Here is a 14,684-nt window from a genome sequence, read left to right as displayed (position 1 = left end):
TGAAGTTTTCCATGTGTAAACGTCTCCTAACCTAAAGTGGGGTATGAAATCTTCCTGGGAACTTGGTGATGTTTGTATGCCTAGATTTTTGATGAATGTGATCTTTTAATCATCATCTTCATCGTTTCGCGGTACATGAACTTATTAATTTTCAGTTACTTTATTCGGGACCTAGGAATCGGTCTTAAAATGAATTGTCTTTCCGTAAGCTTTCGCCTTTTAAAGTATCAGTGTATAAATACTCTTGGCTACTGCTACCGTAACAATTAACGCTACCCAGGCGGGAAATGGATGTCTAATGTGAATGTAATGAGCGGCTTCACTCGTTTGAAGTTGCTTTCGAATATATGCTCGTCGTAAACTCTTCAATGTATTGTCAAAGTCGTAGAATTCTGCCGCATCAATTATCAGATCTTGGAGGAATATGTAAACATCTTCAAAATACGTCCGACTTTCGGCGACGGCGAGTCAGCGTTGAGAAGTCATCGACTTCTTGCTCCACTTGGCAGTCAGCCCCTTGATATTTACCACATACCTATATTGTTAATAACAAGGCTAGAGAAGTAGTAGCACGATTGGATGCATTGCTCTATTGATGTCTACTCCTTGTGCATTTCACATAAGTTGAATGGCAATCCACGATGAATGAATAATCCAAATGCTAAAGTGATTATGACACGTCATGTAATGCTGACAACCCAAAGGCAATATGGTTAGAACTACAACATAAGGACCATAATGACCACGGGCGCTAGGATGGCGATCCCGCCAAATCGCTTGCATTGAGAATGACAACATGTATACGTTAATGTGTATGGGAAGTTGGCGTGAGAGCGACATAGAATCTGACTGCTTCGGCGGATATCGCCTTGCCTAGGGTTATCTTAATTAGAGATGCAGAAAAGCCTTCGCTTGCCTAGAAGGAAAGATTTGACCCCGTTCCCTAACTTCCATAGCTTGGTACAATCCCTCTAAGTTGTAGATTTGTTCCGCTAATTTGGCTGCGCCAGCTAGCGCTTGTATGTAACTTTTGAACAGGCTGCGTTTCGTCCAGGGCAGTGCGCAGACAATATGACATACTCTTGCGCTCTCTTTCTGCAACCGCGTGCAACGGATTACCTTGTGATACTTGAAATGAGAATTTATCTTACGATCATAAGATTATCTGTACACTATGGGTACAGTGGTTAGAATCGAAAAAGAATTTACAAACGTTATAAGATCGCTAATGTACTGATCACTACAACTGAAAGGTAACTGTGTTGCGCTCTCATCTCTTGGTGGTTGGTGGGTATGAAAAAATACGGTCTCGTTGGTATATACAGGTCTACGGAAAAGGTTTGTAGCGTTTTTTCGAACAGATGGCTTTAAAGTTATACAACTTTTGTAGCACAAGTCCACACAACAAAAGACTACAACAAGCACTTGTATATTTACTCGAAAGTAATTACGTTTTGAATATTGGGCAAAATTCTGAGAAATTTGTCTGGATGACGTAATGGGTTTATCAGAAAATTTTATCGACATACTTGACTTCATAATATTAAATTTTTATTTTACTAAACTGCAACGCAAATGTTTTTTCTCCTAACTAATATTTACTGTAAAAAACTTCTCGAATGTACGCTCGAGCCGCTCTCCTCACTTCGAAAGTTAATATATAATAAATGAAATTTAGGTTGCAAGCGTAACTTAAATTAAACTAAAGTACGCACTATTAGCTTTTGAAAAACAAAACACCAAAAAAACAACAAACGATGGAAAATCCCAAAATCGTTCGTTTCAGGTGGCGACTTTGAGTAGGTATAAAACGATAATGATTGATGGAAATGACATTATTTGCATATCAACTTGCCGTCTGAAAGGCTCTTTATCAAATACAAGACTATTCGGCACGAGAAAATCGATACTATGCCAGAAGGAGAGTTTTAAGTAGTTGCACTAGTCAGAGCTGGACGGAATCAAAGCCAAGTGGCATGATAGTTAAATTTAAGCCGATATTCTGTTCGACGTGTATACCAGGTAGCTATACTCAGTGACGAGAAAGTCGCCGAAAACTTGTTGCAACACAGCGTGATGATCATTTAATTGTCGTAACATCACTACGTTCGTATTCAATCCAATTCGGGCAGCAGCCCAAGGAATGGCATTCCGTGGATGGACGGTTAGAAGAAGGTTAGCCGAAGACTGCCCTGCAACTTGCCCTCAGTAGACCTCAGTCCACTGACAAGCGAGCCGTCAGGTTATAATTGTGATTCCAGTGGTCCAATGGTGACCTTTACGATCACATTGAACGCAATAGACACAATTAAAGGAGTTAACGGAGCTTCAAGCTACAAAGCTTAAAAAAGAGAAAAAAAAAAAAAGCAGCGTTTAAAACTTTATAAAATGAAAACAAATTGCGTTGGACGCGTCCGTTGTGTTGCCAGCTAACCAGTATAAGAATTTTACTTCATTGTCCATTGGATGTTTTGTAGTTTTTAGAAACGCGTGCTTCAAAGTGTCGATTAGCCTTTATGTTATAATTCATTCCCTTTGGTAGCATATGCACTAAACAAATGACGTATCGTAGTTTCTTGTCTCTCCGTCTCGCTATGTTTTTGTTGCATATCGTATGTGAATATTTATTTGTATACAAAGCAAATAAACGCAAAAAGTCAGGGGAGAAGACATGCATCACTGTGCCGTGAAAATTGATAAAATGATATTGATGAATTGCCACAGCATATACGATTTATAAAGTTGATTGACGTAAAGGCACACCAGCAACGTATTCGTTTATGTGCGAAAAACCATTGATCAGCCAACCATTGAAGCAATAACCAATATGGAAATATATCAGCTAACTACCTGCCCGAGTATGTGTTTATTTTATCTTATAGCGAACCAGCCAAACGAATGACTGACCAACATACTAGCCCGCCAGCCAAACAGTAAGTCAACCGACCGACAATTCATTTATACCAATTTTGAATGGTTTCATATATTGTCTGCTTTTGCATTGCGTGTTGGCTGATGTTATGGGCTCACATGAACAAGTGACACTTTTCTAGATAAATGAAGAACTTTATTGACAAAATGCGGTTTTGAATTTAACGCAATAACAACAGCAACAATAATAGCAATAATAATAACACTAATGCACACATGCATATAAACACTTTTTCCTGTTGAGGGTTTTTAATGACACTTGTGGATTGTTTACTCTTACTAGTAATTTACGAAACTAAAAAAAATAAAAAAAAACAAATAAAGAAAGAAATTGTTTTTATACGAGTGAGAGAAAGCTCCGTCAATCTCACTCTTTGTCAATATTATTATTATTATATATATATACGCGTAACATATAATCGTGTATATATCAAAACAACATCACGTCCCAACAATTATTAAAACTTTTTTCCACAACCACAACTATCGCCAATTCAATTTCGAAAAACCGCGTCTCCTCCTTTCGTACTCATCTCACACCGCTTCGGTTTTTTCCTTTTTTTTTTTTGTTTTGTTTTTTTTTTCCCCCCCTCAAGTCTGTAGAAAAACATCGTGTGTTGTTTTAACTTTGACTCTATAATTTTTGCAGTGTTTATGTTTTCACACCATGTTCGTGTGTTTATTTATTCACTTTACTTACAGTCCCTCAAACACATATGCGAACGCAAACTCATTGCTGCCATAAAGTCAACCAGCGTGCGTCAACATAAATTTTCTTATTTATTTATTTTACTCGCATTCACCGTACACGATATGCTTTCATTATTATATAAGGCTTCTTTTTTATTTACGTACCATGCGTGCTATACGATAGCGTTATATTGAAGCAAATAGATTTTATACCGATTTTTGCTCCCATTAACAATGGGCATGCTTATCCCATTGTCATTTTAAGCAGCAGCTTACAAATCTTGGCTCAATTTCAAATCGAGAATATGCTGAATGACAAACTCTTATATCAATTAATTAAATATTCTTGCATACAAATTGGCCAAGTATTCAATTTAATTGAATCGTAGCGTTAAGAAACATAAATTTCCCTTAGACAATAGTTTTTGAAAACATCATCATTCATTTCATTGAATATATAGTGGCATCATTCTATGAAGTAAAATCATCAAGCTCTATGTAAAAGTCAAATAAAAATACATGGAACAATATACAAGTAAAGGCCCCTGAATCAAACGAAATGAAAGACGACAATGTAGGGTGAATATTAAAAGATTCAAAGCCAACCTGGATGCTTTCTCTTTGATATAATGCATACAATAATATGAGTGTCATCACATCTGTGCGAAATATCTTTTGTGTTCAATGAGTGACGCTGAATAACTGCGAATTTTGAAAGCAATATGTAAACCATGCAACTATTTCTTTGCAGTAATCGATCGATATACAAGGCGACCAATGTGTTACGCAAAGCCTGATTTATCTTTATGAAGTGTTTCCTGGCGGTTAAGTAATCCTCATATCAGAAAATTTGCGTTAAAAATAAAGCAATAAAATGTCGCATTCTTTTTATTATAATTAAATAAAAAAAAAAAAAAGAAAACCTTTAAAAGATAGAAAGTGAATTAAAAAAATATTACGCGGAAGTCAAACTTTTATTTTTATAGTATATATGTAGTAGTCGACAGTATTTTTCTGTATTAATGCGTCGTAATTGTGATACGGATACATATTATCGAAGGTAGCAGCAGTAAGGGCTGTGGTTGGGTATGAGAAACATTTTAGGATGGTTGTACGGATGTAAGGATGTAAGGCCTTGGAATTCACATTATTTACGAGAAATAGATGACGAAAGTCCTTTCTTGCGTCGTACGGGATGAGGAATGCAAATGCAATAAAAAATTGTTTATTTTATTCATTATAGATATTGAAGTTTTCCCGTTATATTTATAGAAAGTTTACTGCTATTAGGCTGTCATTGCATCCAAGCGTTTAGTATTTAAACATAAAAATTTCACATTTATGAAAAGTTATATAAGAGTATATACTTAATGTACAATATATGCAATGTAGTAGTTATTGTTGGTGCTCATACTCGACACATGTAAAATATAATAAAAATAACCAACAAAAACACTTTACAGTATTGGTGGTGATGACGATGACGAAAGTGACGATGATGATGATGATGATGATGATGATGAAGTTTGTAATATTAAAAGTAATATTTCAACAAATTGTTGATGATACTGGCAGTGTACGTATATACATGTATGCATATGTCGAACTAAATGTAGTTTTATGTGTTTGTTTATATAAACTTTTCCTAATATGTATGTTTTTTTTTTTTTTTTTTTTTTTTGCTTACTGTATGTAAATGGAAGGAAAGAGGGAACCATACGTTTCGCCTATAGTTAAACAGGTAGGAGGAGGGAGGGAACCTTTAACCCAGTGAAATGAAATGATATGAAATGAAATGAAATGAAATGAAATGAAATGAAGTGAAGGCAGTGCACGAGAAACAAGGGAAAAATAATTTCAAATAAATAAACAAAGCAACGCACACGCATCTAATACATTTTTCGAATCATACTTAGATGAAGTTGTATGTGTGGCATATGTTGGTATTTGAAAAGTTTTCCAATGAAGTAATTTATTAAGTTGCTATATGGACCCAACCGTCATCCCACTTACTTATATCAAAGTTTAGCAACAACTTCATCAAGATGTGTTTACGAAGTTTGCTATGTATGCGAGCGTGATATGCGTATGCGTGTGTGTTGTGTCTCTCTCTCTGTGTGTGTGTGTGTGTGTGTGTGTATAAATGGAAGTGCGGTTGTACAAATATCTAGACAACTTGTGTTACTAATCAAATATTTGCAAAATTTTCATAAAATTTGTGGCAATGATTTAGAAAAGGAAAAAATTAAAAAGAAAGCAAGAAGGAAAACCAAACCCCAAAAAATATTCTGCTAAACTTGATCACTTTATTGTTTTTTAGTGTGGAAGAAGAATGCAAAGAAAGATATTGAAAAATATTTCACCATCATCGTCGTCGTCCCCCTCCCCGGTCCCCGCTCCCACTCATCATGCCAAGATAGTGAGCTAAAAGCATTAGTTCGAAATCCCTTGCAAAAGTAAAGTAAATTATCTCTCTTAAAAATTGTAATTGAATTATATAAGAAAATGTATGATGATGGACGAAAACAGAAAACTTATAAAAAAGAAAAATAATAATAATAAAAAGTGAATGTATTCTAAATGAAAATAGATTAGACAATATTACTAAATATATAAGAAAAATCGAGGAGGTGCGATATAAATAACAGACCGAAAGAATTCATTTAACTTTTGTGAAAATATGAGAAAAAAACTTTTTTAAAATATTCATAATAAAATTTGCGAAATTTATTTTCTCAAAGATATTTATTTACAACATCGATCGATGCTATTTAATTCAACATATATATGCTTTGCATATATATTATTATGACATCAACTTATCCCGCTTTCAAAGTATTTTTATTACTATCTTCTTTCTTCGTCTGTGCATCAAAGCTTAGTGAAAGGCGGGTGAATTGCATTCATTTAAAGTTTTATTCAGTCAAATGTGTATCAATTGCTTTCTTTCCACAACCTAGTTGCCTGGTAGTAGTGGAGGGCGTTTCAGAGATAGGAAAGTTTTATTTTATTATTACAACTGATCCATCCCATCCTGGGTAAGAAATACTTTTACCGAAGCATGACAGCCGTTTTGCCAATTTAAGCCGCTTCCAGTTGCTTATCGATTTCAATTTCTTCATTTATAAGCAGTACTTAATCGATTGCAGTCCCCTGTTGGGGCGACTGGAACTGATAGCAAGTGATTCGTTTCAGGTCATGATTCTCAAGGAGTTATTCTCTTAAAAATATCAGTAAACTTTTCTGCTTTCACTTGAAGCACGACATCTCCTATGTTTAGTAGTTGTGCGTGGGACCGAACGACGACATATGTCCGAATCCCGAGTCGTTGAAAATATGAATGATCGGGCGTGGTCGTGATAAAATATGATGGCCTTTCTATTGATCAAATTTTTATCACGCGTTGTTATTTTTTTTTTTTTCGTATCATTAGCGATTCGCAAATGAAATTCCGTTTCGTTACCTTCTTCATTTTTATTTCAGATCTTCACCAAACATCGAGTATCGTTTTTGCACTCAACCCTGTAGAAATGACTCAAAACTCTTGTCTGTTATAAAATGAAATGTGCTGCCAATGGTGTCTGAGTTTTTGAAAAATTGCATCGACTTTATGAACGATTGATCAAGCAGGGCGTGACATCCTCATAACCTACACCACTTGTGGCGAAGGGCATATTCAGATAGGTGCGGACATATGTAACAAACAGAAGAATTTAACATAGATCCGTCTTTTATTATACCGACCGATTTAGAATTATAATCTGCATTGATCTAAGCCTGTCTAAGTCTGTCTCGCATATATGACAAAATTTTGAATTTTCAATGCTTCCCGACGAAAATTATATCATAATAGTCGTTTAACATAAAAAAATTAACTGCAGCAAATTTTGACCATATCGGCCTATCTTTTGCCCCATAATGGTAATTTCATGCAAAAATTAACTCTACGCCATTTTCGTGTATTACTGCATTTTGCCCTAAGTAGGTATTAAATTTTCACTACATTAGGTTGCGTTTTGGACCCGCTTCCCCATAAATACGTCCTTGGAAAATATGCCATTATGTAGAAACAAGATATAATTGTGCGTTCTATAATAAAAATAAAAATAGTGTTAGAAAATGTGGTGTGGGGTTATTTAATGACCATTGCCCGACCTTGCCCGACTGTAATGTTCTTATTTGTTTTAATATCGAAATTTTTAGGGCGGTAAGGAGCAAATCATTTACCTGTTGCTGATCTTTTTCACCATAATCCGCACAATTTTTGTTTGCAAAGCTTGCGTTTTAATCGATGTGATAGTGCAAGATATATCGGGCTCTTTACAATTTTGGATCAGTTTTAGAATGCAAATTTTGACAATGTCACAATTTTAGTTTTTTTTTTTTTTGGTCATATCTATGTTATGTGAATTTCCGACCCGTCTAGTATTTACTGCTTGGTAGAATGGATTAACACTGAACTGTACGTAATTGTTGTTATGGAATTATTCGATTTATTTAATGCTTTGCAGATAACAAATATAAAGGCTAATGTCTTTACCTACCTTCAGGACAAGTATATATATTTGTATACCCTACACCATTTGTGGGACAGGTACAAATTAAGCTTGCACGTATGTATGCAACGTCTACAAGCACTGCAGGTTGTTGCCGACTACCGATCCAAGGCTGTCAGTCCATCCGTCGGTCCGTCTACCCATCCCACTTCTGCTATTTTTGAGACATTTTGATGTATTTTAGGGGACTCAAGAGCGAACGCTATAGAAGTTGATATGAATCGCAGTACTTTTTCGATCACTTTTTAGACGATGCCCTGTCTTGAAAAGCCTTTATATGAATGACAGTAAGATAGAGTATGGTATAGGGATGGTGGGGCGTGGACGACTATAATATTTTTACTTGTTTTGCATATTTCGATTCCTTGACATTATCAAAATGAGAAGAAAAACAAAAAAAACTTCTATTAATTTATATCTTCTCTCCTCTTATGTCCGTGTAAGGTGGCATTTATTGATTTTTAGCCTTTAGTAAGAATACCCTCTGTAACTGCTGATTGCGCTCATTGCCTTCTCAGTAAATTACTTGAAAGTGATGTTTGGCAAGCTGTTGCTCTGCGTTCCAAGTATTTACCTATGATGAGTAAATTGTAATTAAAATTAAATCGAAAACCAATTGATTATGCTTAAAGCAATTTCATTTCATATATCTACAGTTTCGCATGAAAAGTTACTCATTAAAAATATATACACATATATATGGACGGAAGAGTTCTTTAGCAATATATATGGGTTAAAATTTAATTATCGAATAGCAATTAGGGTGACGAAGTTCAATAAGAAAAGTCAATAATTAATTAAATATATTTCAGAAAGAACACGAATAGCAAGAAATTTAAAACTCAATAATAGCTGGCTTACTGGGTTATGAACGTCTGAATTGAATGGATAACAAAAGCGGGAAGAATGCGCATCTGATGAGAAAGATCGGCATATAATTTCTTTTGCTTTCTTTTTTTTTTTTTTTTTTTTTTTTATAAACCAAATATAAACTCACTCCGTTTCGGGTTAATTACGAAGATGTGGCCAGTCTGGTCGACTGCTTATTTTCATACACATTTGTTCATGTGTCTCCTGAGAGTGACAGTGGTTTTCAGCTTCCGATAAATCATTCCATTTTGAGACTTTGAGTAATATACAAATTTGTTTTTATTTTTGTTTTTGTTATCCATCCAACCGAAAATAGTCTTATAAACGGCCAAACATCATAATAATGCAAGTGATTTTCTTAGGTATACTTAACCGGCTTTCTCTTTTTGAGAGCAGAATATTTGTCTGTTCGCTACCAGGGCATCTCAGGAAAAACATCATCATCATCACCATAGCCCAAGAATTTTTTTCGTGGAAATCTGATATCATTTGGAATATTTCAGGTTTTACCTATGTATACTTGCTGGATACAAATAAGCATAAAAAAACTGGTGTTTTAAAGCGCCATCGACATCTGTAAACTCGGTACTCGACACGTCGAACACACTACAATTTTTTTCATTGCACAACACATTTAAGCCTGCTTTAGCGAATTGTCCAAAAATGTCTGTCCCATGTCTATGGCGTCAGACTGTGATAAGAAACCGCTGTGTTACGTATGTATGACTGTATGTACCGGAAATGTTAGTGTTAATAGTGACCTATAGAAACATGGCAGTCTTCAAGACAGCGACGACAGACAGAATTGCGTGCATTTTTAGAGCTGCGTTGGTCTTTCCTCTCCTTCTTCTTCGTGGAATCAGATAATCTGAGAAAAGTATAAAAATAGAAAAACAACTAATGGGTGAATTTTATTAGGCAAATAATCATCACAACATCACCTAAGCAAGGCCAGCTGCCGCAGTGAAGTACTTCTGCTTGAAAACTTGACAAATGGAAATATGGATTAAGCCTTATTTTGCGTTCCTTTCAATTCCGAAATGTAATTCTTTTGCGCTTTGTAATAGCACCGATCGCTTATAGCGATCTGAGGTAGTTTAGCTGCCCGATTTCGATAAGGATTGTTGACTATTAATCGACAGTCAGCCGACTGGACAGCAGCCGACTTACTTGTAAGTTAATTGTTAGAATGTCATGAAATTTTGACACTTGCCATTTTAAGGTGGGCACTATCTACTATGTGTCAGTTTGAAAAACTGATGAGTAAAGTAATATACGAATGCGAATGCGAATGCGAATGCGAATGCGAATGCGAATGGTATGTGAATGCATTTTCGGACCCAATTTGAACTTTCCCATAGACCGAAGGAGACCGTAGAAAGGGCGGGTATGAAAAAGCCCAGGAGCACAAGGAATGCCTTTTCGGTAAGTTACATTACTTACGTCTGGTTGGTCGTTAACGGGTAAATACGTGCTGTTCTTTTAATTGTAACAGTATGAGGATTGTCAGTAAGCCAAAAGTACAGAACTTCTCCGACATCTTACGAACTAATTAGCTCAGCAAAGACACATACATCGGTGTCGTACGCCTCAATTCCACCTAAAATGGCGCTTTCGAGTTGCCATAAAATTGAGTGCAGTTAATAGTTCTCTATAGGCAGACAGGAAGGATAAAAAATATATCGTTACATGAAAATGACTTATATACAAAAGGTAAGAAGAAAAAAAGCTATATATAGATATATGTATGTATGTTATAAAATAATAAAAGAAAATATAATTGCAATCTTTTTATGCGACATTGCGGGTAATAAGCAAACGTAGGCGTGTATTAAAACTTTATAAATTTTTGCTTTTATTCTTTATTAATCGTTTGTTATGCTAGCATTGATGGCTAACAGACCTCTCGTGTCTATAAATTCCCTGTACAGAGTTGTGAAGTGTTCTTGAGAGTGTTATGGAAAGAATATATTTTTATACATGTTTATGTTTATATTGTATGCCAGACACAATTTGTGATTTTAGTTAAACAATGAATTGAGTTTAGATGAAGTATATATTATGGAACTAGATATTGGTTATATCGTGAATGTGCGTCAATTTATTTCTGTTTGCCGCCATTTCCTTTAATTGTATTTAAATAACAAGTGAACAAATTGGCATTAACCGAAAACGGGTGCGTGAGTATGGTGTGTGCATAGCAAAAAGCAAGCAATTTACTTAATGACCATAATATTTGTTAAATCAACAAACAAGCAAACAAATAAACCTACTACTAACACAGACCGTCTGTGCGCAAACAAATAGCAAACAGTGAACACACATATATAAATATATATATATATACAAATATACAATATATATATATATATATATATATACAAATATAAATATATATGTGCGACCCAATCGAACAAGCAAATGTACACATAAATAAACGGCTAACAAACCGACCATACAAACGAATAATTATACACGGTCGAGCATGCATCAGAAAACCAAAGCAAACCGTACCATCGAGCAATAAAGTACTCAAAAAGTAAATGTATGTAAAAGGAAGAAAGAAAAAAATGTTTCCTCACCGCAACTGCAACACCAACAGCAAAGCGCAGAACTTTTAGCAGCAGTAACTTTATTTGTTGCCTTAGTAATTATGAAGATCGTTGCTTACATTACCCGTTAGTTTTTATAATGATTGTACACGAATGTAATATATATTTACATTCATATTCATATTCATATATTATTATGGGATAGGGGGTTGAACTGCGATATTCACATCCGGTTGAGTTTAACCGAAGGGATTATATTGCTTACCATAAATACGAAAATCGATTTCACTAACTCTGTCTGTCTGCCTGCTTATCTGTCTGTCTGACTCTCTGTCTGTTTGTCTGTCTGTCTCTCTATCTGTCAATCGTTTTGTCAGATAGAGCATTATAAATCAGCGCTACATTTTCCAAATTGCTCGCTTAATTAGGCAAAGATTTTCGAACTGACCAAATCAATTCTCAAAATTATGCTTTATGGAATGGAATTCATCATGCATACATATGTATAATGTTCGATGTTGTGTCGTTGTGACTTGAGAAAATTAAATTCATATTAGTGCAGAACAATCCTTAAGAATACTAAATCAATATTGAAATTATTGCCAGATTTGCATAACATTTACAAATATATCTAATCTGGGGATAATTTAGTTTGAAACGAACGTAAATAATTATTATATTAAAAGTCACGTACGCACAGTTAATTGAAATAAGAAATAAAATTAAATAAAATTTCTTTTAGTTAATATTTGAATTTTAATTACAATAATAATATAAAATTTAGAATATTCTTCAGTTTGTCTACATATTATGTGTAAACTTTTTGTACAACAACAACAACGCTTCCCATACAGTTTCAAGGTAAACATTACAAAGACACCATATATGTTAACGTTTGTAAAAGAAACGCCATTGTATTTTAAAAAAAAAAAAAAAAAAAAAAAAAAAGTCACACACACATTCATATATATATAAATAAAGTTTAGTTCATATATATGTAAACGTACGACTGTTGTTTACACATGCTTACCCGTAAAGAGAGAGACAGAAAGAGAGAGAGACAGAGAGAGAAAATATTTATAAGCCAGTAATCATTCGCTATTCATTAGATAGACGAGAGGTATTTATTTGCGATATATGTGTGCCAAACTAATTACAATAAAACAACATTTAACCAGCAGACAACTTTATTAAGTACTTGTGTATGCATGCAAATAAATACAGTTATAAAATAATACACAAATAAGACGATATACAGACATTTGTATTCGTATGCGAATATAAATAAATACTTCATACAGTTATGGCCTCAGTCAGTTTCACACGCACAATACATCCACCCACTGCAGGCTGTATTAACTGAACAATAAAACTAATTGCAACAGATGACAAACAGAGAAATGTTTATGAATGTTTGCACGTGGTTATGTGTTTATGTAAATTATTTTTGTATATATTTATTTGTTTTTATCATTTTCCTTTTTTTTCAATTGAAATAATTAAGTAAAAAAAAAAATATTGAAAAACATAAACATCTAAATCTTATTTACCCCTCAGACATACAGATGCCCTAATTGGAGGTTAACGTCCGCACCTGACGCGAAGCCTTACATCCCAGGGGGAAAGACAATCCCCATTCAAGCGAGTTCTGCTACCCTGAGGTACCGCAACAGAAAATGGGTGTGGGCTAATTTCTCGTTCAGTGGTTCACGTCGACACCTATCTAAGCATCTCTTAGATAGCTCCCTGCGAAACTTTGGGCTAACCACACCCTTTCACCTTGTGCTTTGTCGTGGAATCATAGAATTCACACTAAGCTCTGCAGCTTTCGGTGCGCTCAAAATGTACGCGGCCGCAGTCGCTCTTGCCTTTGGACTATCCATACCTCTCGGTAGGTCAATCCAATTACTATCCTCTCTCAAGAAAATAATACTTCCAAGTTTATCATCACACAGGAGACACCCAGCTGTGTCGCAGCCCACTTTAATAACGCTGATGATCGTTCAATTTGGTGAACCCCATTAAAGAGAACTAAATGGGAGAAGAAAACGCTCCTTTTCATTAGAGGAGAGAGCCCCCTTTCCGATTAGATCTCTTAGGCTTCCGAGAGATAAACTAGTCACATCGGTTATAGATAGCAAGCCTTAAATCCTTCGTTGCCATTGACTGAGCGACTCTCAACAGCGAAAGCCTTAAAGCAACGGTCAATGTTTATAGGGAGCTCCACGAAATGGTGAAGGTTTCGGCACATCTATGTTCATCCAAGGGATCGCGTTGTTTCGCTCCCTCAGACATACAACGATTTAGTTGAATTCCTTACTTCTAAGCTATCATCTGGCCTATCCTTTAGTTACAGCAGATATAATACGAAATTGCTTTGCTGTTCGCCTATATATATCAATCAAGCATAAAGTGATAGTTGAAAATTATGTCATCAATCGATGCTTAATTTTAATCATTACTGAATCTTATTTTTATTTATTTATTTTTTTTTATTACATTATCGCCTCTTAAATTTAGTACGTTATTTAAGAAATTTTCAAATATTTTCACTGCATCTCTGAAGTGGCTTGCTTTTGATCTCCTTTAGGATATCCATTTACGGTTAACATAAGTTTTTTCTTTTCTTTTCTAAAAAATGTTTCAAATTATAAAGTTCCGTTAAGATGTGCGAGTAACGTAACTGAAATGTCTGAGTTTCGAAATAAACCACAATGTATTTCATTGAGATTCAAAGGTCACTTTTTTCTTTTCCCAAATTTTAGAAAGCATCGCTCTTAACGAGTATCACTCCCAATGAAAGACCATTTAAAATGCAAAAATATTAAAACGCTGTCCGACTTTTAATTATTCTTTTCTGGCTATTAAGATTAAATAAAGCCTTAATTAAGCCTCATGGAGAAGAACATCGATCAGAAACAACAGCAAAGTTCAAAGTAAACGGTTTGCGATAATTTTACGCTTAAGGGACGTGACGCAAGAACTTTGATTCCAGGCATGGCTAATTACATTTTTAAAATGATACATTGCAACATAATATATATATACATACCACGAATTTTCTTTTTCGTAAATAAAAACCAAC

At 34.7% G+C, this 14,684-nt stretch overlaps 1 protein-coding gene across 3 annotated transcripts; it reads left to right on the top strand.

Annotated features, from left to right (window-relative positions):
- Window positions 1-4,618: 4,618 nt before the first annotated feature.
- LOC119631651 lies at window positions 4,619-14,034 on the top strand. 3 transcript variants are annotated; one of them, XM_038024048.1, is made up of 3 exons: window positions 4,619-5,197; window positions 13,157-13,490; window positions 13,555-14,034. In XM_038024048.1, exons 1-3 carry the CDS (start codon window positions 5,003-5,005, stop codon window positions 13,584-13,586), a joined length of 561 nt encoding a protein of 186 aa, XP_037879976.1. In that variant the 5' UTR covers window positions 4,619-5,002; the 3' UTR covers window positions 13,587-14,034. The 3 variants fall into 3 exon arrangements, with proteins under 3 accessions (XP_037879976.1, XP_037879975.1, XP_037879977.1); XM_038024047.1 differs by having other exon boundaries at window positions 13,157-14,034; XM_038024049.1 differs by lacking the exon at window positions 4,619-5,197 and adding an exon at window positions 10,417-10,760 and having other exon boundaries at window positions 13,157-14,034.
- The last annotated feature ends 650 nt before the right edge of the window (window positions 14,035-14,684 follow it).

This window comes from Glossina fuscipes, unplaced genomic scaffold, assembly GCF_014805625.2.
Source record: "Glossina fuscipes isolate IAEA_lab_2018 unplaced genomic scaffold, Yale_Gfus_2 1, whole genome shotgun sequence".
Classification (NCBI taxonomy): Eukaryota; Metazoa; Arthropoda; class Insecta; order Diptera; family Glossinidae; genus Glossina; species Glossina fuscipes.
This window is presented reverse-complemented; position numbering and strand designations above follow the sequence as displayed.

Coding starts and splice junctions, on each gene's coding strand:
- LOC119631651 (XM_038024047.1), top strand. CDS start 5,003: ATGCAATGTAGTAGTTATTGTTGGTGCTCATACTCGACACATGTAAAA. Junction 5,198..13,156: donor TTGTTGATGATACTGGCAGT/GTACGTATATAC, acceptor TTTACCCCTCAG/ACATACAGATGCCCTAATTG.